The sequence below is a fragment of the Gadus macrocephalus genome, chromosome 9 (genome assembly GCF_031168955.1).
Source record: "Gadus macrocephalus chromosome 9, ASM3116895v1".
NCBI classification, from domain to species: domain Eukaryota; kingdom Metazoa; phylum Chordata; class Actinopteri; order Gadiformes; family Gadidae; genus Gadus; species Gadus macrocephalus.
In genome coordinates, this window is record NC_082390.1 from 4545272 (window position 1) to 4566292 (window position 21021).

Sequence of the window (21021 nt, forward strand, 5' to 3'; positions counted from 1 at the left end):
TCTTTTTCATGACGACCCATAAAAAACGACTTGTATTTTATTTGACAAAAACAACAGTGTTACCCCTTATGTTTTTTTTCCTGACGACCAAAGAAAAACAACAGTGTTACCCCTTATGTTCTTTTTCATGACGACCAATAAAAAAACAACAGTGTTACCCCTTATGTTTTTTTTCATGACGACCAATAAAAAACGACAGAGTTACCCATTATGTTTTTTTTCATGACGAACATAAAAAAAAAACAGTGTTACCCCCTATGCTTTTTTCATGACGATCAATAAAAAACAACAGTGTTACCCCTTATGTTTTTTTTCATGACGACCAATAAAAAACAACATTGTTACCCCCTATGTTTTATTTGATAAATATCGACAGTGTTACCCATTATGGGTAACAACAGTGTTACCCATTATGTTTTTTTTCATGACGAACATAAAAAAAAAACAGTGTTACCCCTTTTGTTTATTTCATGACGGCCGATAAAAAACGACAGTTACCCCTTATGTTTTTTTTCATGACGACCAATAAAAAACGACAGTGTTACCCCTTGTGGTTTTTTTCATGACGACCACAGGAAAACAATAGTGTTACCCCCTTATGTTTTTTTTCATGACGACCAATAAAAAAACAGTGTTGCCCCTTATGGTTTTTTTCATGACGACCAATAAAAAAGTGATTTTTTTTTTCATTATTTTTTTCATTACGACCAATAAAAAATGACAGTGTTACCCCTTATGTTTTTTTTCATGACGACCAATAAAAAACAACATTGTTACCCCTTATGTTTTTTTTCATGACGACCAATAAAAAACGACAGTGTTACCCCTTGTGGTTTTTTTCATGACGACCACAGGAAAACAATAGTGTTACCCCCTTCTGTTCTTTTTCATGACAACCAATAAAAAACAACAGTGTTACCTTACCCCTTATGTTTTTTTTCATGACGACCAATAAAAAACAACAGAGTTACCCCTTATGTTTTTTTTCATGACGACCAATAAAAAACAACAGTGTTACCCCTGATGTTTTTTTTCCTGACGACCAAAGAAAAACAACAGTGTTACCCCTTATGTTCTTTTTCATGACGACCCATAAAAAACGACTTGTATTTTATTTGACAAAAACAACAGTGTTACCCCTTATGTTTTTTTTCCTGACGACCAAAGAAAAACAACAGTGTTACCCCTTATGTTCTTTTTCATGACGACCAATAAAAAAACAACAGTGTTACCCCTTATGTTTTTTTTCATGACGACCAATAAAAAACGACAGAGTTACCCATTATGTTTTTTTTCATGACGAACATAAAAAAAAAACAGTGTTACCCCCTATGCTTTTTTCATGACGATCAATAAAAAACAACAGTGTTACCCCTTATGTTTTTTTTCATGACGACCAATAAAAAACAACATTGTTACCCCCTATGTTTTATTTGATAAATATCGACAGTGTTACCCATTATGGGTAACAACAGTGTTACCCATTATGTTTTTTTTCATGACGAACATAAAAAAAAAACAGTGTTACCCCTTATGTTTATTTCATGACGGCCGATAAAAAACGACAGTTACCCCTTATGTTTTTTTTCATGACGACCAATAAAAAACGACAGTGTTACCCCTTGTGGTTTTTTTCATGACGACCACAGGAAAACAATAGTGTTACCCCCTTATGTTTTTTTTCATGACGACCAATAAAAAAACAGTGTTGCCCCTTATGGTTTTTTTCATGACGACCAATAAAAAAGTGATTTTTTTTTTCATTTTTTTTTTCATTACGACCAATAAAAAATGACAGTGTTACCCCTTATGTTTTTTTTCATGACGACCAATAAAAAACAACATTGTTACCCCTTATGTTTTTTTTTCATGACGACCAATAAAAAACGACTTATATTTTATTTGACAAAGACAACAGTGTTACCCCTTATGTTGTTTTAAGGAGTACGGTTTTAAAGCGCAGCAATGCAAACTGACAGAGCAATTGGCCCATTGTGATCAAAGTAGTCTTTCTCGTCTTTCTCTGCTTATCGAGTTTGTCGTCAATACGTTTTAGGACGAGGTAAAGGAATCCATTTTCTTTTTAGTCTGACATGAGGTATTCTGAGAGGAAGGATATTTTTTTAAGCATTTTTTTTTAAGTTTACACTGGCCAAAGAAAAAGCTGTACTGTATATATTGCATAGCCATTTATTCATTACATATTTGGCCCCCTTTTTCTTTTAATAATGTGTAACTAAATAACTACAGTTTCTAAATATCTGAAGTGTCAGTCTGTGGTCGTTCTACTGTGCTGTGTAATTCTGTCCAATTGAGAATTGACAATGTTCTAATGAGTAGACTTGGGACTGGGGATTAAATATTGAGGAATATTCCAAATTGCACTCAATATTGACTCTGATTGTCTCTGCATTGTTAGTGACTTTGAAACAGCAATTGTCTGCACATCGTGTAATGCAACTAACTATATAGAAATGGCAATCGTGTACACAAAACAAAATCCCTGGTCCCATCTCCTTGATGATCAGACAAGCTTAAGCTTTTTTTTTTTGGACTTGTTACAAGTGACTGTCCTAGATGGAAATACAAATATGAAATGCTGCTGTACCTTATTTTATAATGTTTTCAATAAAATAAACAAAAACTAGGATAAATTGTGGTGCCTGGACTGAAAAAATAAGTATTTACCGCTTTTATGCCACATGGTGGCAGTGTATCCCACTATATTAGGGGCCGATTGGATAAATAATTGCACAGGTTTTCAAATCGGTTCTTTATTGCATAGCGGTCTCAATTTAGCAAATGTCATTTTGAATAGCATGCAAGTCAATTACAAATAACACCCCTTTGTAAAAAAAAACGACACTCATGACTCATGTGAATATAAGCCTTACAACAACTACGTCTAGTGCAATTATTAAAGGTTTTCCTGGAATTCCCTGAAGTTGGAATAGTTATAAAAGCTATCCCCAAAAGCATAAAATATATTTATGAAGTATTTAATTGGAGAAAATAGATTGGGTGTATTTTCATTAACCCATTGCACTTATTATATACTGGTAACAGGGATTCTTGGACTCTTTACAAAATACATTCACTTTAAAGTTTGTTCCAAATAGAAGAATCGTTTGTTGGATTCCCAAGAGGAATCTATACACATATTATACACATATTAAATAAGCATAAGCTGTGCAGGTGTGCCTTTGGAGAAGCTATAGACTGTTACAGAACAGTGTGTTTGCAAGGAGCATGGCGTCATAAGGCCGTTGAATGACTGGCTTTAGTCAAAGCAAGTTTGTTACTAGTTCTTTGGTGATACTACAGTACAAAAGAAGGCACTGGTCTAAGTGAATTCCAGGAGATAACCGATCATGTCGAATACAACATTGCAATTCAATTGAAGAGCCCATATTATAACCAACATGTGTATGCTCTTCTTTAGTCGGTGGCGACATCAAGATCCCAAACAATGACGTTTAACTGGCATGTGCGCAAACATAAAACCAAAACAATGAAATAAGTGAACACACTAAAACCCCAATCAGTAACTTTGTAAATTAACGACTTAACCGGTCTGTACTCTATAAGTAATAAAACACACTCATCCATTCTGTTTGGGTTTTCTTTACAAACACTCTATTCTCCCTGACTCTTAGGGTGCACTCACACTAGGCCATCTGGCCGTGGCCGTTTTCACACCTAATCGTGCTAAAATCTGCCAGTGTGAGTGTGGCCAGTCTGGCCAGGCCAATTTGGCCACTTGGGAGAGGTTTGCTGCTACGGTACGGGCCGCTACGGTACAGATGCTAATGAGCCGACACGCGCACACGCACAGCTACGCAACCTGAGCTGGATGACGTATAGTCAATGCGACGACCACGGACATAATAAAGGCGACGAGCCTTCTTTCCCATTAAACGGTAAACATCGCGTCAAGCGGTTCAACTGTTGGTGTGTTCTCTGGGTTGTTGTCCATTGTTGTTAAAACTCTGACTGGCGGCAGACTTTATTATGGTCCATGCAGCGGACGCTTGATGATGACGTGTTACGACGTGATGACGCATGTACAAGAAGAGCCTACTGTGGCCAGGCCACAGTTGCGACGGCCAACGGCCAAGGCCAGATGTCCTAGTGTGAGTGCAGGCCAGAGAACAATGGGGCCATTTGAGCACGGTTAGGTGTGAAAACGGCCAACAGCCACAGCCAGATGGCCTAGTGTGAGTGCAGCCTTAAGATCCATGCCTTTAACCGAGTGCAGGGGGCTAGGACCTGACCAGCTTGAAGCCCTGGCCCGTGTCTAGGATAGCGGGCGGGAACCAGTTCAGCTTGAGCCTCCGCAGGTACCTTTGGAAGACGCCGCAGCCCCAAAACACGTCCAGGCCGCAGGCCCACAGCGCCAGCCGGACCACGGGGTAGGTGACTCTGGGGAAGTAGGTCTGCCAGTGTCTGTTGACGTCGCCCTCAGTGGGCAGGTGCAGCGAGTAGTCGCCCCAGTGGTGGGACACGCCGTAGACGGCCGACACGCGGCGGTCTGGCTCCGACCAGCGAATGTCGGCGCCGGGGTTGCAGTTGAACTCCACCCAGCGGTGGGTGAAGTCCCCGAGCTGACCGGCGTCCTGCACCTCGGGGTCGGAGGCGGGCGAGAGCGTGGCGCCCTGCACCGCCACATAGAGGCCGGAGTGCTCGCGGCCCGCCTCGACGCGGCCCACCTCCTTGGTCCAGGGAAGGGCGTTTTCCACGTCAAGAGCCAGGATGAGACGGGAGCAGGCCCCGGCGTTCTTCTCCCGCCACCACTTGACGATCTGGTCCAGCTGCAGGGTGTCACCGCCTGGTGGATCATGTGACACAGGAGGAGACGACGACCCGTTACGGTCTAATGAACCTCGACCTAAATACAACTACACAACAAGTGAGTGTAAGAGCTAAGGAATATAACATGCATGGTCATTTGAAATGCCATTGATCAATTATGTGCATCGTTGATAAATAAATAGGAAAGGTTGTCAGGGTTACAAACTAATGTAAAATAATTGAATAGCTCAGCTCTGGCACGTATACAAATAAGTGCTCATACTACTCGTAGGTTAAGATACTGTAGCACTAAGTTATCAGAGCTGAATACTGTAAGATTCAATGTCGATCGACCGAAAATTAATTATTTATTTTGATAAGCTATTAAGCCATTTATCAAACATTTGGTGGTTAATGTTGCAGTTGGATTTACATTAGTGGTGGGCATAGATTTTTTTTTTTTAACTAGATTAATCGAGATACATTTTGGAATTAATCTAGATTAAAATGGCAAACGGCAAAAAATCCTTTTGTTTACCTTGACAGCGGTCAATTATATGGCAACGGTGAATTATCTAATATAATTCACCGCCGTAAGTTGTGAAGTGTATGGAGGTAGATTTGTGTCTTTATTATGCAATCAAAAATAATAGGTTTGAGAGCAAAACTATCGACACTGCAATCAAAAAATAGATTTGAGAGCAAAACTATCGACACTGCAATCAAAAAATGTTTTATTGCAAGATAAATTAATGTGATAAAAAAAATATTAATGGGAATCCAAGTTTTGTTTGCAAACCCAAAAGTTTTGTTTGCAAATCCTAAAGTTTTGCTTGCGAATCCTAAAGTTTTGCTTGCTGTTGAGCTGAATCTCGTGGGCGTGACCTACGCCGAAAGATGTAAGACACGTCTCTATTGGCCAGTCTCGATCGGAGTGACAGCTTGGCAACATCCGAAAAGCCGCTGCCCCCCGACCGCCTCCAGAAGCAGATTGTCGGCCTGACGGACAGGGTGTTCGTTTGTGCCTATCAATCCGCAGCGGCGGTCAACAACATCGCCCTGCTCTCCTCTGCCATGGTCTCCTTGTCGGCTGACAGGGAGGCCTACGGAATTTTCAGGGCGCGCAAGCGCGCGCACGGGACAAGCCCATAAGGCAAAGCCTAGACGGCGTAGCCTACATGAAATAGAACTCCCTCGCTCGTTACTAACTGTGGATGTTGCCAAGCTGTCACTCCGATCGAGACTGGCCAATAGAGACGTGTCTTACATCTTTCGGTGTAGGTCCCGCCCACGAGATTCAGCTCAACAGCAAGCAAAGCTTTTGGATTCGCAAGCAAAACTTTAGGACTCGCAAACAAAACTTTTTGATTCTCAAACAAAACTTTTGGATTCGCAAACAAAACTTTTGGATTCCCATTAATAATTTTTTTATCACATTAATTTATCTTGCAATAAAACATTTTTTGATTGCAGTCTCGATAGTTTTGCTCTCAAATCTATTTTTTGATTGCAGTGTGGAAAGTTTTGCTCTCAAACCTATTATTTTTGATTGCATAATAAAGACACAAATCTACCTCCATAGAAGTGCCCATGCAAGTGAACGGAGCATAAACAAAAATAGTTGACAGCTGAACGTTGGGAAGGCCCATGCAAGTGAATGGAGCAGTCTACAGCATTGAGAAGAGCCGTGTAATAATCCATAATAATGTAAGGTTTAGAAGTTAAATATTTGAAAGTTGTAGAATGAATTAATGTAATTTATATTGGAGTTAATTTGCTAGAAATGTACTTACAATGTTTAGTCAGTTAATCATTTACATATTAATGTCACACAATTATTACTTAGATATTTACATGTTTACATATTTAACACAGTCAGGATATTCGGTTGAATCTGCCGATTCCCTCACGTTTACCTCAGTCTAAATTCTAGCTTCTGATTGGTTAGTTCGGTCACGTGATGGGTCCGAACAAGGAAGTATTTGAAAATAGATTAACGGCGATATTTTTTTTATCGCCCGATAAAAGTTTTGCGTTAACGCCGATAACGGCCCACCACTAATTTACATATTTGCTTCATAGATAATTATAAAAGGAAATGTTCACCTTTTCTTAAAGCAAGCACATTTAATGAACCACTTTGGACCTGTAAGTTTGAGGTCATTTGCTATAGTCTAAAATTATTAAGTGCAATATAACCATTCGAGTAATCAATCAAAAAAAAAATCGTTACTAGTTGCAGCACTACAATAATTTCGCCCAAAAAATAATAATCTTTCGGCAATTAATGTCAGACTTTATAGAGTCACCAGCACCACAGGGCGCCTCCAATGCGTGTGGGCTTCAGTCCTGCTCACCTGCCAGAGCCCACTCCCCGGTGCGGTGCGTGTGTCCGCTGTAGTACACCACGTAGGTGTCGTGGCGCGGGCCGTCGGCCGTCCGCTGCTCCAGGAACCTGTGCAGCTTGGCCTGCATGGCCTCCAGGCTCTGCCCGCTGGTGGAGTAGTCGCAGCCGAAGTTCTCGATCATGTGGTGGGCGAAGAAGAGCTGCACCTTGTTCAGCATGTCCGTGGAACGCTGGTTGAGCTGCTGCACCTGGTCCGGGGGCAGCAGCATGGGCTGGCCGTCGAGGCTGGATGGGAGGGGGAGGGCGGGGGGGGGGGGGGAGACGGTGAGCTGAGGGAGGAGGCTGAGGCAATCCCTTTACTCAACTCATGGCTGCTCACTTGGTTTTGAGCTCTTGCGTTCTCGCATGATGCACGGCAAAATGGTATATAATATTCAGTGTCAGTCTCGAAAAAATGTGATTAAGATGAGATATTTTAAGCAAATCAATTTCCAGATGTTTGCCTACAGAGGGGTGTTTACGTTTTTTTAGAGGAATGAGATAATGTCCAATCTTATATATTATACCAATCCTAAAATACCTTTTTACTGCTTTTTCCTATACCGTTCATAGATGAAGTCATTGGCTGGCTTTCTAAAAGGTGTAGGACAGCTTATGTGTGGGCACCGACTACCTGCAGTAATTAGTGGGGATGACCACAGCATAGCCCACGCAGGTTCCCCCCAGACTGTTGCCCAACTCGTGGAATAGCCCGTGGAAGAGGGACTCCAAGAGCAGCACCAGCAGGGACACACTGATGGAGAGGCTGCAGACCGACTGGGGAGAAAGACGGGGAGGCACTTTCAAGTCAGGGCAACTTCAGGCTGAAACCAAATGTGCAAAAAGGGCCCCTATTTTACCACCAAATGTGAGATATCAGATGTATTGACTAAGGACCTTGTGGACTGTATCAACTGGTTGATTCGAGCCACCCATCCCACATCCCGCTGGACACTCCAATTTGTGATGTCCCCAACATTTTGAAACATAGACGCTTTAAATGACTCAGTGACTAACCTCACAACTGGTTGTAAAATGGGGGCAAAATGCATTATATTATATGCAATAATTCAGCCTACCATCCATGCCAGAGCTGCCAAAATGAGGGTGGACAGCAGCGTCAATAGAACGAGGCGTTGTGAGATGAGGCAGAAGTGTCGCACGCCTTTGGATGCCATGACCTTGTCTAGACTGTTGAACCCTGACCCCTGGGCCAAGCACACTCTCTGGCAGGCGCTGATTTTGGTGTGGAAGCCCCATAAGGTGATTAAGAACACCAGGTGGATGATGCCCCAGAAGAGCATGCAGACCACGAAGGCTGGAATCATCAGGTACAACTGGCCCCCGTCCGACAGCTTAGACGCGGCCAGAACGAGGAACGTCACCTCAACCACCAGCAGTAGGGGAAGGAGGGACAGCCGTCGCCAGCCTCCAGCCGCCAGGAACGGCTGCCAGCGCTCGGTCACAGACGAGCCGCTGAAGTAGTAGTCGAGTAGAGGGTCGCACATGAGTTGGCTCAAGAAACACGCCAAGGCAAACTTGTTGGTGGACACGTCCAGGCCCTTGATGAACAGGAATTCGCCGAAGAAGGCGAAGCCGACTAGGTTGGGAATTGTGAGGACAGCTTTCACCCGAAGAACGACCATCAGTACCGCCAACGCACCGACAAACACCGCCACACTCGGAGAGCTGCTGACCACGAATGACACGATGCCAAAGCCGACCAGTTCCATCCGCTCCGCCGTGGTGAGGAAAGCAGGACGGTACTTTGCGCATCCGCATATCCGCTCCAGCAGAGCCCAGAGAGTTCTGAGAACCATACTAGTCAAGAGCAAGTAGTTGGTTGTCTGCTCCTTCACGCCGTGGTCGAGGGCAGGACTACCCACGAAGCACAGGAGACCCAACAGAGACCCCCGCCACAGGTGGATCAGACTTTGGCTGACTTTCTCCATGTGGAAGTAACAGTGAAGTGCCATCGCTAATCCAAGGACAACGAGGGCCAAAACGAAGATGATGAGCATGTTGGCCTCTTGGCTGATTTCCCATCGTGCATATATCCCGAGGCAGATCGCCACCAGCAGACTGATGCGGGACAGATAGTCCAGGGCCCGCATGGAGGAGCGGATGGTCGCCTCTCCACGGAGCTCCTGCAGCCGGGCCATGGCTGCGCGCATGCAGTGGGTGACGCCGTAGCGCATAAAGCGGCACATGCCCTCTCCGTGTAGCACACGACCTCGAAGAAAACGCCGGCTCACCGTGTCATTTTAAAGTAATTGTCTTGATTCTCCGTCTGTTAGGTGAGCCATGGCCAGCCTTTATGGAGTTAGATCTGACAGGTCATCGGTTAGCATGAGTAGCTAACCTAACTTTTAATGTTGGGTATTTGACGGAGGACGGAGCCATCTGGTGTGACGCGAGTGGCCGTTTCATATTCGTGCATGATGGGTAATGCCCCAAAGCAGTTTCATCAATTTTAGCAAAGTGTCATTCGTAAAGTAATGTCGCTTCCTGAAGTAAGTTAAGTGCGCCGAAAGTTTTGGTCAGATGACATCCGTCAGAGTTACTACGGCAAGAGCGTAGAGTCAAGTTTAGTTCGGCTCAAAACGTAATAACGCACACATTGGGTTTCATTGGACACAAACCCTGCTCTACATTTATAACGACAAACTTTCTCAGATGCGCTCACGAGACGGCCGTGTATGATGTTGTCAGAAGTGAACCTTGACGTCTATCGAAAGTGTCTTCCCACGGAGACAGCTCTCCCCTGGCCTTTCCATTGCAACACCAAGAGATCGTTGATATTTGGTCGGTGGTCACACTTGTCGATTATGAGTGGTGAAAAAAGAGGCATAAGGCACTTTTAACAGCTTATTATTACAAAATGCTGGAATGAAAACACTTCTATCAGCACAGAGGTATGGACCTGTTGAACACATGGAGGGTTGTGGAAAATAATTTAATTATTTTTTTTCCTATACTGTTAAAGGCACCCAGTGCAACTTTCGAGGCTTAAAAATAAACATTCAATTTCTGGTCTTTTTTACACGTAGTAAGTTTCAATAACTCCATACCATTACATATCGACATTCAAGGAGCAAAGATGAGACGTCGTTGTGTGGTGAGAACTGATAGAAAATCGTAAACAACAACAATCGCCGGTGGGGAGAAGCCATTTTTCCATTGACTGGAAGCCTGCTTTATTTATTGTAGGTTACAAAAAATAAAGAAAATGGCGGCATTGTTGTTGTTATCGATTTTGTATCAGTTCTCACCACACAACGACGTCTCATCTTTGCTGCTTAAATGTCGGTATGTAATGGTATGGAGTTATTGAAACTTACTACGTGTAAAAAAGACTAGAAATTGAATGTTTATTTTTAAGCCTCGAAAGTTGCACTGGGTGCCTTTAATAGATGAAGTCATTGGCTGGCTTTCTAAAAGGTGTAGGACAGCTTATGTGTGGGCACCGACTACATGATGACCGTTTTTTTAAAAAAAAAACGGTCATCATGACGAAAAAGAAAGCAGAAAAAGAAAGCAGATGGCATATGCTCGCTGCGTTGTGTTTAGGTAGAACATGTTTTCCGCTATGGCTCGGGCAATATGACATTCACACATGCGGATTTATTACTTCTTTACTGCAGTCATACCAGATGCTTGACACGCAAACGGGTTCTCCGGTGGTGCATAGCAGCAGCAGTCGAACCTATGCTACCAAGTTGAATGAATGAGTTGGGGGTGGGGGTCAAGGGTCAAGCTCCGCTCAAGTTTGACTGTGTTGGTTGGGTATTAGTTGCAGAAGTGTCGAATGAGGAACCAATAATGATCCAAATAATTTACCATCATGTATTATTTATTTTTTTATCTGATAGCCTGGTCTCAAATTGGAATCTGGTATCTGGACCACTCAATCTACAATGTGAATTTAACCCTGGATAGTGGTTATTCTGTAGATGGAGGAGACAACTAATGAGATACGGACACATGACATGTACAATACTTTATAAAAATGGAACCATAACCACACCTTGTTCTGCAATGTCAAAATACTTTGTAAAGCATTGTTGTAATGCAAGCGGACCAATGTCAACACTGGAAGACAAATGCAACCACTTATCACAAAATAAGATCACTTTTTTTCTCGTCAGTACAGTGAAAATACAGGTGATATCAGCAGAGAAATTCGTATTTGCTGGCGAAAGACCAGAGGGAATGCAGTAGTAGTTATGAAATGCGGAAAACCTATCCTGTAAACCAACAATATATTTTAACAATCAACTTTGGACAACGTAGAATTTCACAAAGGGTGTTCATATATTCATAAATACTTTTCAAGGGGGTGTGAATAGTCTCCCAACACAAACATGGAGAAGGCACCTCAGAAGATTGGATATTCTATAATGAACACGGTCATGATTAGGACACGGAGATGAATCGGCCTCAAAGTACCCTTGTAGATATTAAAAGTAAAGCGCTATCAGCAAGCTGTGACAGCATGTATTCAAAATTCAACAATCACTCTTATTTAACACACACAACTTCAGCCACTCGTTGCCTGTTAAAGGGAACACAGTACAGGCCTTCACACGACATTTCAAGCTAGTGTTTTTTTTCTATCAAAGATTAGATTTTGTTGGCTATTGCTAACATAAATTTGCCTCTAAGGCTTGTTTATGACGAAGAAATATTACAAAACAAGCTAATTGGCACATATCCCACCACTACTATGAAGTACTTTGAATTTACAAAGTTCTGATCAAAAGGTTATAACCTAAGGCATGAGCAAGAATTTCCACATTAGGTTATGAAATAGTTTCTAAGAATATACCGTTTACATCTATAGATACTGATTTGAAGTAATGTGCTTCTTTTACTTGACTACACAAAAGTTATTAAATTCTACTAGGAAACTATTTTATATTGTTACCATTTCTAATAACAGCAAGAAGGTGGAAGGTTAGTTGAGATTCTCGTACCTTCGCCACAGAGTAAAATACATTTGCAGTTTCACAATAGTACATCTAGAACACAATCCTAGCGCATGGTTCTGAAACTTTTAAAAATGCTACAAACACAGCTTTATTGTAAAACATACAAATTCAGACATAAAATGAATGCCACATTAAATAAAACGGTGTTCCATTTTATACTGCACAACGCGCAATGCGTCGGGTCTTTGAGATTCTCATACTTTTAGCAAAGCACTTTTGTTTTTGTTTTTGTTTTTTCGATGCACACAAGACATTTTTTGAATTTCAAGAAAATCTAGGTGCAGGAATGACACTGTGATAAAGATTCTATCATCAGTCACTCATCTATAGCCTCCATTACAATCTCACACTGAAAGCTTTTTTTGTTGGACTCTTGCACTAGTGAAGTCTGCCCTATAAGCTTGTTAAACTTTTTTTTTTTTTTTCTAAAACAAGCGCATGTGCAATAGGACTAGAAATGGCAACTACAATGGGAGTGGGGCAGTTCAATATCTCGACGCTCTTAAAAAACCTAGCTATTTATTAAAATATATCAATCTCATCATATGTAATGTATATGTGTGTGTGTGCGTGTTTGCATACGTGCGTGTGTTTGTGTTCATGTCTTGATATGACAAAATAATCTGTAAACTTCTTTCTTTCGTTCTGTGCAAACTGCATTGTTTCAGGGGGGAGGGTGACATGGGAGAAGATAAAATGCAGCAGTTTTCATTTGGCAGCGCAGCAGTAGAAGACACGCTTCAGAGACAAGGGGGGGGGGGGGGGGGGGGGACGCCGACGCCGACGCCGACGCCGACGCCGACAACACCTTGTGGTGGAGGAGGAGGAGGTGGTCGTGGTCACCTCAACCCAGCCTAGCTCTGCAGCAGGATGGGGTCTTCCAGCTCGTGGAAGCCCGGCACCGAGCCGCTCTGGCTGTCCCCCGAGGAGTCCGAGTCGCAGGGCGCGTCGGGCAGCTCGGCGAAGCCCCACGCCAGCTGGTCGTCCTCCAGCTCCGAGCGGGGCGGCGGCGGCGGAGGCTCCGCCTCCCCGCCGCCGTCGTCCTCGTCGGCGGCGTTGAAGTCCTGCGGGATGTAGAGCATCTCCGGGTAGTTCTGCGACACCAGGTCGCTGCTGGTGGCCAGCGACACCTTGCGGAACGCCAGCAGGTGCATGTGGGCGAACTTGACGTACTTGCAGCGCCGGAAGCCCAGCGACTCCACCGCCACGCGCCAGCTGCGCATCATGAGGGCGTGGCGGTTCTGGTGGGAGGAGTCGGGCGTGATGATCAGCAGCAGGCCGTGCAGCGCCAGCAGCTCGTGGGCCTTCTTGCAGCAGATCCAGCGCTGGTAGGGCGAGGGGAAGTAGGAGAGGAGCAGGGAGAAGACCACCACGTGGAACAGCTGCGCCGGCAGGGCGTCGATGGGGCTGCGGAGCAGGCGGAGGAAGGCCTCCACCGCGTCGCCCGCCAGCTCCAGGGGCTGCTGGAGCTGCAGGTTGAGGAAGTCGCACTTGTACACACTCTGGGGCGTGGCCGGGAGAAGCGGGCGGGTCAGGGGGAGGACAAGTGCAAATGAATACCGTTAGGCTTCTGCTGTAGTGACGTCAGAGACACACTGTTAAAGGGGAACTGGCACGACCTGATATTTTTCTTATATCAGAGAGCACTTCCCTTTTTTTTCTTTGCGGACACAGTGTTAAACGTGTGTTTTACCAAGAAGCAGTACTCTGATATTTTGGAAAAGAGCCAAGCGTGACGGTTCCCCTTTAAAGAGAAGGTAGGCCTCTAAAGGCCTGATTCCACCGGACGCGTTACGGCAGCGTTACGGCTGCGGCACGTCTTGGCCGCGGTCACCGCAGCAGATGGGTTCCACTCTAATCAATGAGACCATTTCCACCGGGCGCGGCTGCGGAACGTCTCAGCAGCGTCCCAGGAGCGGCTCGCCGTGCCGCAGCGCTATCATTCCGTAGCATTTCTATTTTTGCCGCGAGTCGTTGCTGAACCGCGTCAATTTCAACAGAGCAGGGCAGGAAGTGAAAAAGTAAAAGCCATAGAGCATCCGGTCAATTTTCAAAATAAAACACAACACACTCGGCTCATGTAGCCTATCACAACGTCATTTATGTACCAAATCATCCTTTTTATAAGGGTAATGGCCGGAAGGTCAAAGCGTGGCATTTACTGTTATTGCAGTCGTTTTGGGAGTGGAAGTTGAGCACATTAGGTTTAGGATTATCGCGTGATCTCGTGATCTCGCGTGAATACGGCTGGCTCGCAACGCACGTTGCGCTGCCGTAACGCGCCCGGTGGAAATGCAAGCAGGGCAGAGTCGCAGCCGTTCCGTGCCGCAGCCGTAACGTTGCCGTAACGCGTCCGGTGGAATCCCCGGGTCAAGGATGCCTACAGGTGAGACCTCGGGAGACATTCGGGGGTGAACCCACAGGACCGCAGACCCAGTGCTAGAACACCCCAGCCTAACGATAACATGCGTGAATTCCCCGACCAGCATGGCGGTGATTCGTACCTCGACTGCAGGCACGATGTCTATACCGACCGTCAGGAACTCGTCAAACTCCAGGAAGGGGTTGAAGCAGCTTCCCACGTCCAGCAGGCGCATCTTCCCCCTGTGAGGCACAGAACTGAAGGGAACACAATCACACTGGATTAAACGCCGAACTGCAGATAACACATTCACACTGGATTAAACGCCGAACTGCAGATAACACATTCACACTGGATTAAACACTGAATTGAAGGGAACACATTCACACTGGATTAAACACTGAACTGCAGATAACACATTCACATTGGATTAAACACTGAACTGCAGTTAACACATTCCCACTGGATTAAACACAGAATTGAAGAGAACACCATCACACTGGATTAAACACCGGTGATACACAGAATTGAAGAGAAAACATTCACACTGGATTAAACACAGAACTGAAGAAAACACATTCATTTCACACTGGATTAAACACCGAACTGCAGAAAACATTTTTCACACTGGATTAAACACAGAATTGAAGAAAACACATAAATTTCACACTGGATTAAACACCGAACTGCAGAAAACACATTCACACTGGATTAAACACCGAACTGCAGAAAACACATTCACACTGGATTAAACACCGTCGTCGAGACACCGATCAGCAGAGAAGACATTCACACTTGATTCAACACCGGTAACCTTCAAATTAGATTAAACACAGATGAGTAGAGCATAATACTTTATAATAAACATTGTGTTAGGGTAGACAAGTTGAAGACTAACGTTGCCGACGTTACTACGGCCAGGGCTAACGATTAGCAGGCTGGGCTGGATCAACTCACCTGGGTAAAGGGGCGCTAGGCTGGGCACTGAGAGACACTGCGGCCTGCACCGCAGCCAGTCGGGCGTTCTTTTCATCCTTCTCAAGCATTCTCTTCATCCCACCGTCCAGGAAATACTCCTGGCAAACCCTGAGAACCAACCAGAGCAGAGCCTCACTCCTTCGCTCCACTGTGACGATGGAGAAGAACCCGAACCCCTGGTGGTAGGTGAGTGTGTTCACAACTTCACAATGAGGACAAGGAGGGCTGTCCCAATCTGTAACCATTTACTCATTTAGTGATCAAAAGCGACTTACAGGGAAGGCAGATACAGGCGATTGAGATGCATGTAAGGGATAAGAATATACATTGCAAAAAAGGGAGTCAATCGAACCGAGGACCTTGCAGCTGGAAGTTGAGCAGCCGGTGGCCCACCCTTAAGGGCTGATTATGGTCCAACGTTCACGCCAACCAAGGACCACGCAGACGCTTCGACGCAGTCGTGAACCGGTATTGGTTCTGCGTCGGGGTTTTAGTAAGCGGACCAATCACAGCCCTCGCTGCTGCGTCGCGTCGACGGAAGGTTAACATTTTTTGGAAGGCGCACGTCCGGCCCTTGCGGTGGACGCAAGGAGGGTCACGCAAGGACGTAACGCGTCTGTAACCCCCTTACGTCGCATCAACCTTGAAACCATAATCAGCCCTTTACACTATCCTGCCTCTTAGCGTTGGTCCAAGGGGTTCCCCTTACGGGGCGCGAGCCGTACCTGCGACACCACTCGATGCGTCCTTCGCCCTCGCACTTGTTGGCCCAGTGGTGGTCCGCCAGGTTCTTCATGGCCAGTGCGTACTCGCTGAGGGTGCGCTCATCCTCGCAGTGCTCCCGCCAAATCTTCTCAAAGTCCCCCACTGCCGACATAAAGAGAGACGGTGACGGAAGACATTAGTTTGCCAGGAAAACCTTAAGTGCTACCGGTGCTACCGAGTGCATAACAACAACGGCTAATGCTGTAATAACTGGTGAACAAGACAATCAAGTGATGGGACCGGCGGCGGCGGCGGCGGCAACAAACTAAAGTTGCGTACTGAAGGTCCGAACAGCTGAGCTTGGCGTCGGCCGCGATCCTCTTTGGGTTTCAGAAATATGGAAGTAGTCCTTTTGAGTATGAAGAGAAAAGGAGAGCAGAGGCTGGGAAGGCAGCGGCGTGCTGTTGCTTAACCATTCCCCCACCCCCCCCCACAGCTCCCTCCTCCCTCCTCCTTCAGCCGAGGGCAACAGAAGTGCAACCGTTTCCCCGTGGGGCAAAAACAAATCCACAAATGAGTCACGCTGCGTGTGTGAATAAAGAAAAAACAAAAACAAGGTGAACCGAATCCCGTCGGGCAGTGGCTCCTAACGCGTTGAGCAACGGACGGCCGACATCTCATGACCGTAGAAATTACAAGCCGATTTGCAGAAATGAAAGGACAACGAGAAGCGCAATGGCGGCAGTGTCCTTACAGCCTGACCACTAGGTCTGTATCTGGTCATGGGCCTACTGGATCACGCTTTACCCATTAGCCTATCATGAGGTCTCCTGCCGAGGCTTGGGCTGCACGATGTTAAGGCTGACTGGGGAGGAAACTGCATGGACTTGTTGTTGTAGCGCGACCATTTCAGTGAAAAAGTAGGATGTGTAGGCTAGGGTTAGGGGTAGGGACAAATAAAGGCCCGTGAAAATAGTGGCCCACAAAGCAGATGCCGTTACAGTCCTCAAGAGTAGGAGGAACTGCCTGGTACAGTCACCTAGCTCTCTGCTCAACACTGCTGGCTTCTTGGATGTTTGAAGGATAACAAACGTGAATTGTATTTTGAGTCGCAATAAGGGTCAAGTCCAAAACATACAGGCCTTTTTATCTTCTCTGCATTCCTCGACCTGACGCTGAGCGTACTTTTTATCTAAAAATGAGAGTGCGGTGAAGCGGCTCTTGCCCCGTTTCACCCCTTGGCAGTGCCTTTACTTACAACCAAATTATTCTCTGAGTATGCAGCCCTGTACGAGGTCGTAAACAACCAAAATGAGATTAGTGGAGGGACAAAGATTCTTTACAACTGGCCAGACCAAAGCCCTTTAGCTCAGCCTCTTCTAATATCTGCTCTGAATGCTGAGGGGCTTTTTGTTTCACAACTGTCAATTCAATTCACCTTTATCGCCATTAACACCATAGGCAGCCACATGATATTTAAACGAAAGGAGGGCTGCAGCTTTGACAAGGCCGGGTTGTATTCAAGTTATTTGTGATAGACTGCTGTGCAAATGGCACTGTAAACATGGCAGCAGTGCAAAAAAGCTGTGGTGGTTGTTTTTTCTTGATTGTTACATCATATGAGTGTATGTGGTGGAATCTTGTTTCCCTCCAAAGGATTAATAAAGTATTGTGTGTTGTTGGTAAGCACAATGGTAGACATTCTGTCTTCATAGTGACATGAATAACACACTTCATCAGTTACCAAAGCACAAAGTAAACCCTCAAATGAATAAGGTCAGCGAAAAATGGCCATCTTAAGATCAGCGAAGGATGTTTGGTATTTTTCCTCATTCCTTAGCTTTTTCCCCGTCGTGAAGGAGATAATAGTGATTCAAACCTGCTACACTGATCTGCCAAGTCGGAAGGAACGAGCATTCCCTGTAGAAATTATGTCTGTGTGCAATTAACAGAAGCTTAATGCGTCCGTGTGGATGAGCACTGAATCTGTTTAGGAATGTAAGCTGTCAGCTGTGCCTACCAACAGGGAAGCACACTGAAACACCACCGCAGAAATATCAGTTGGTAACAACGTCATGGTTAAAAAAAAACACATACAAAGTACACACATAGTAGTCTAAGCTTTTCAAAAAAGCATTCACAGGGACAAAGACAGACCTCTACTTTTTTTTTATGTACATTACCTACTTGTACCCTATCCTACAACATTGAACTACAATGCCCAGATTCCCATGATGTATGTAAACAGTTGTCACTAACATAGGGACTAGGGCCCGACCGATATTGATTTTTGAGTGCCGATGCCGATTATTTTCAGAGAAAAATTACGATTACGATTTAATCGGCCGATTAAAAAAAAAAAAAAAACACATATAAAACGTAGTTTTTGATACCTTAAATATACTTTAAACACTTTTGACGAATATGTGAATTGAATGCAGAACCTTTGAGTGTTTTAGAATACATTTACAGTCAAAAATGAGTGTAATGTAAAATGTAAAATAAATAACTAACTCCCAATGTGCTGCGCTCGTGAGCAGTGACTAACACGTGCGTGCTGAGCAGTATGGTCTCACCGTTAGAGTCTACAGTATAACAAATTAACATGGCCTGGGACCTAAAGAAAAACAGGCACAACATGCTCAAACAACGCGTCTTGTGTACATTGGTGAGGTGAGCGCGCAGCTGCCTGAGCGAGCGTGCTTTCAAGTTGTATGGTAAAATTCTATCTCCTCTTCTTTACTCCAGCTAAAGTTGTTAGTTAGCAAGGCGAGTAGGAGTGCAATCTGCAGGATACTAATCGCAATAACATTTATAAAAAAAAAGAAAAGAAAAAATCGGTTGTAATCTGCGTCTTTTTGGCCGATGCCGATTCTTTTCAAAAAGGCTATAATCGGCCGATTAAATCGGCAGGCCGATAAATCGGTCGGGCCCTAATAGGGACAAAACAAAACACATCATAGGGTCCAGTCCAGCTCAACTGTATACGCAAATTTTTAGATCATTCAATTAAATGAATTAAATGTTTGAAGCAGCCCTCCGAGTATAACATGGGCTGTTTTCCTGAAAGCTAACAAATTATTCTGCCCCGTTTGTTGTTTCTGGCCGTGTCGTTTTGCCACTTGTTTACACCGAGGGACCGATCTGCTTATCTAGAGCCGTTTCCTGCTTGCATCCTAGGCGTTTGTCAGAATACCCCCCTCCTCCCTCCATCTCTGACCTGCTCCAGGCACCCTGAGTACTTTGACCGAGAACGGAGTTGGATGGTCCCTACGGTGCCTTTATAATAACAGAGGGATCGGTAATGGAAGACCACACAGTGATGAGAGGGGGAGCCTGAACAAGTCACTGGCTTGGCTTCATCCTGACTTTTTGTTAACAACGTTTGCCAACATCAACATCTCATGCCATGGCGCACTGTGTTTTCAGGTGATGTGAGATCAGAACAGAACATTTTAACAACTTCATTATAAACAAAAGTGTTGTGATACTGTGTTACTATTAAGAGCAAGCTCCCAACAGCTCTTCAACTATCAATGGCGAACATGCTAGGGCAACACATCAATGTTTTGGTTCCTCATTTAGGGCCTTTGGGGGGGGGAATGGATACGTCGTTTCGCTACTAGGCCCTCTATCTTGTAATCATTTTTCTTGTACTGTTACAGCAGCGGCATAACATTGTAGGATCACGTTCAGGCTGAGTTTATCCTAGGCCCTGTCTGATCGCAACCCACGCTGTTCTCCTGTCTGCTTTGCCTCTGAAAAGGTTAAGCTGTGCTGCTGTGGCGAGCCACTGCTAGTGTACATCAAAACTGCACTTATGCTACAACATGCTACACCATTAGCATTTAGCACCAACCTAAACATAATCTTCGATAACTCAGCAATCTAAAAAATAGTCCCTTCCATTGTGTCTGGTTGGTTAATCAACACCAGCTCGCCGAGTCCCGCATGTGCCAGAGCCAGTCGGCTATGTGGACTCGTTTACCTTCCTTGTATTTCCTCCGCAGTTTTCTGTGGACGTTCTTCACCACCCCGGACAGCTTCTCCTGCTCCCTCTTGCACGGCGTGTCTTGTGGGATCGGCATGGACAGCGGCTCCAGGTGGTTTTCTATATCTCCTGTCTCGACATTGTTCGTAAGGTCCATAGCACTGCACAAGCGTTGCTGCCTCTCCTACCCCTGTCCCGGCTGAAATCCAGTCAGACACCGGCGGCAAACCGGCGCACCGGCCAACAACGCGCAAGGTGATTGCTTGGTTTTCAGAACACGCTGCCAAATTGACAGCCCTACAACCAATCAGCGAGCGGAGAGAGGACACCGCCCCTGTCAGATGAACAGCTGTTTGTGCGGCCTCCATCAAATCTCAGCACCAACCGTTGAATGTATTTTTTTACCCCGTTAGTCCCATATTATATTGAATGTAAAAGTTAAGAGTTTTAATTCCCTGAGAAGCAACCTTGCCGCCCTCACACTTTCCACCGTCACATTTTTTAATCAATTCATTTGAAGTTTAAAACACAAAGCAAAAAGCATTTTCTGAATTTAAATAGGGACGTTGTTCAAGCTCAAACATATTCATCAAACTTCAACATATTCTTTATTTATTGGCTTCGAACGATGTTCGTCCGCTTTGCAACATCGAGGTACGTGCTGCCCTCTATTGGTTTAGCATGACTAATTTAAGTGATACACACTTGTTGTAACACTTTTTAGGACTTCTGCTCTTTATTTAACCTTTAAACTGCCGTATTTGAAGTCTTTAGGCTATATCTGAAGATATTCTATTTCCACAAATCCTTTTCAACT

General features: G+C 44.8%; 2 protein-coding genes and 1 long non-coding RNA gene across 5 annotated transcripts; 1 reads left to right on the forward strand and 2 right to left on the reverse strand.

The window, feature by feature from the left end:
- Positions 1-2758: 2758 nt before the first annotated feature.
- Positions 2759-9751, reverse strand: LOC132464132 (transmembrane protein 168-like). 2 transcript variants are annotated; one of them, XM_060060333.1, is made up of 5 exons: positions 8257-9751; positions 7812-7954; positions 7149-7423; positions 4235-4828; positions 2759-3657 (listed from the first exon to the last, which is right to left on the reverse strand). In XM_060060333.1, the coding sequence occupies exons 1-4, from the start codon at positions 9385-9387 to the stop codon at positions 4263-4265; spliced, it is 2115 nt and encodes a 704-aa protein (XP_059916316.1). In that variant the 5' UTR covers positions 9388-9751; the 3' UTR covers positions 2759-3657; positions 4235-4262. The 2 variants fall into 2 exon arrangements, with proteins under 2 accessions (XP_059916316.1, XP_059916315.1); XM_060060332.1 differs by having other exon boundaries at positions 2759-4828.
- A 1411-nt stretch (positions 9752-11162) lies between these two features.
- Positions 11163-20361, reverse strand: bmt2 (base methyltransferase of 25S rRNA 2 homolog). 2 transcript variants are annotated; one of them, XM_060060335.1, is made up of 5 exons: positions 20202-20361; positions 16234-16375; positions 15488-15616; positions 14673-14787; positions 11163-13637 (listed from the first exon to the last, which is right to left on the reverse strand). In XM_060060335.1, exons 1-5 carry the CDS (start codon positions 20359-20361, stop codon positions 13023-13025), a joined length of 1161 nt encoding a protein of 386 aa, XP_059916318.1. In that variant the 3' UTR covers positions 11163-13022. The 2 variants fall into 2 exon arrangements, with proteins under 2 accessions (XP_059916318.1, XP_059916317.1); XM_060060334.1 differs by having other exon boundaries at positions 11163-13670.
- On the forward strand, positions 19367-20409 carry LOC132464136 (uncharacterized). Its single transcript, XR_009527191.1, has 2 exons — positions 19367-19642; positions 20224-20409. It is a non-coding gene; the product is annotated as an uncharacterized LOC132464136 (long non-coding RNA).
- Positions 20410-21021: the final 612 nt, after the last annotated feature.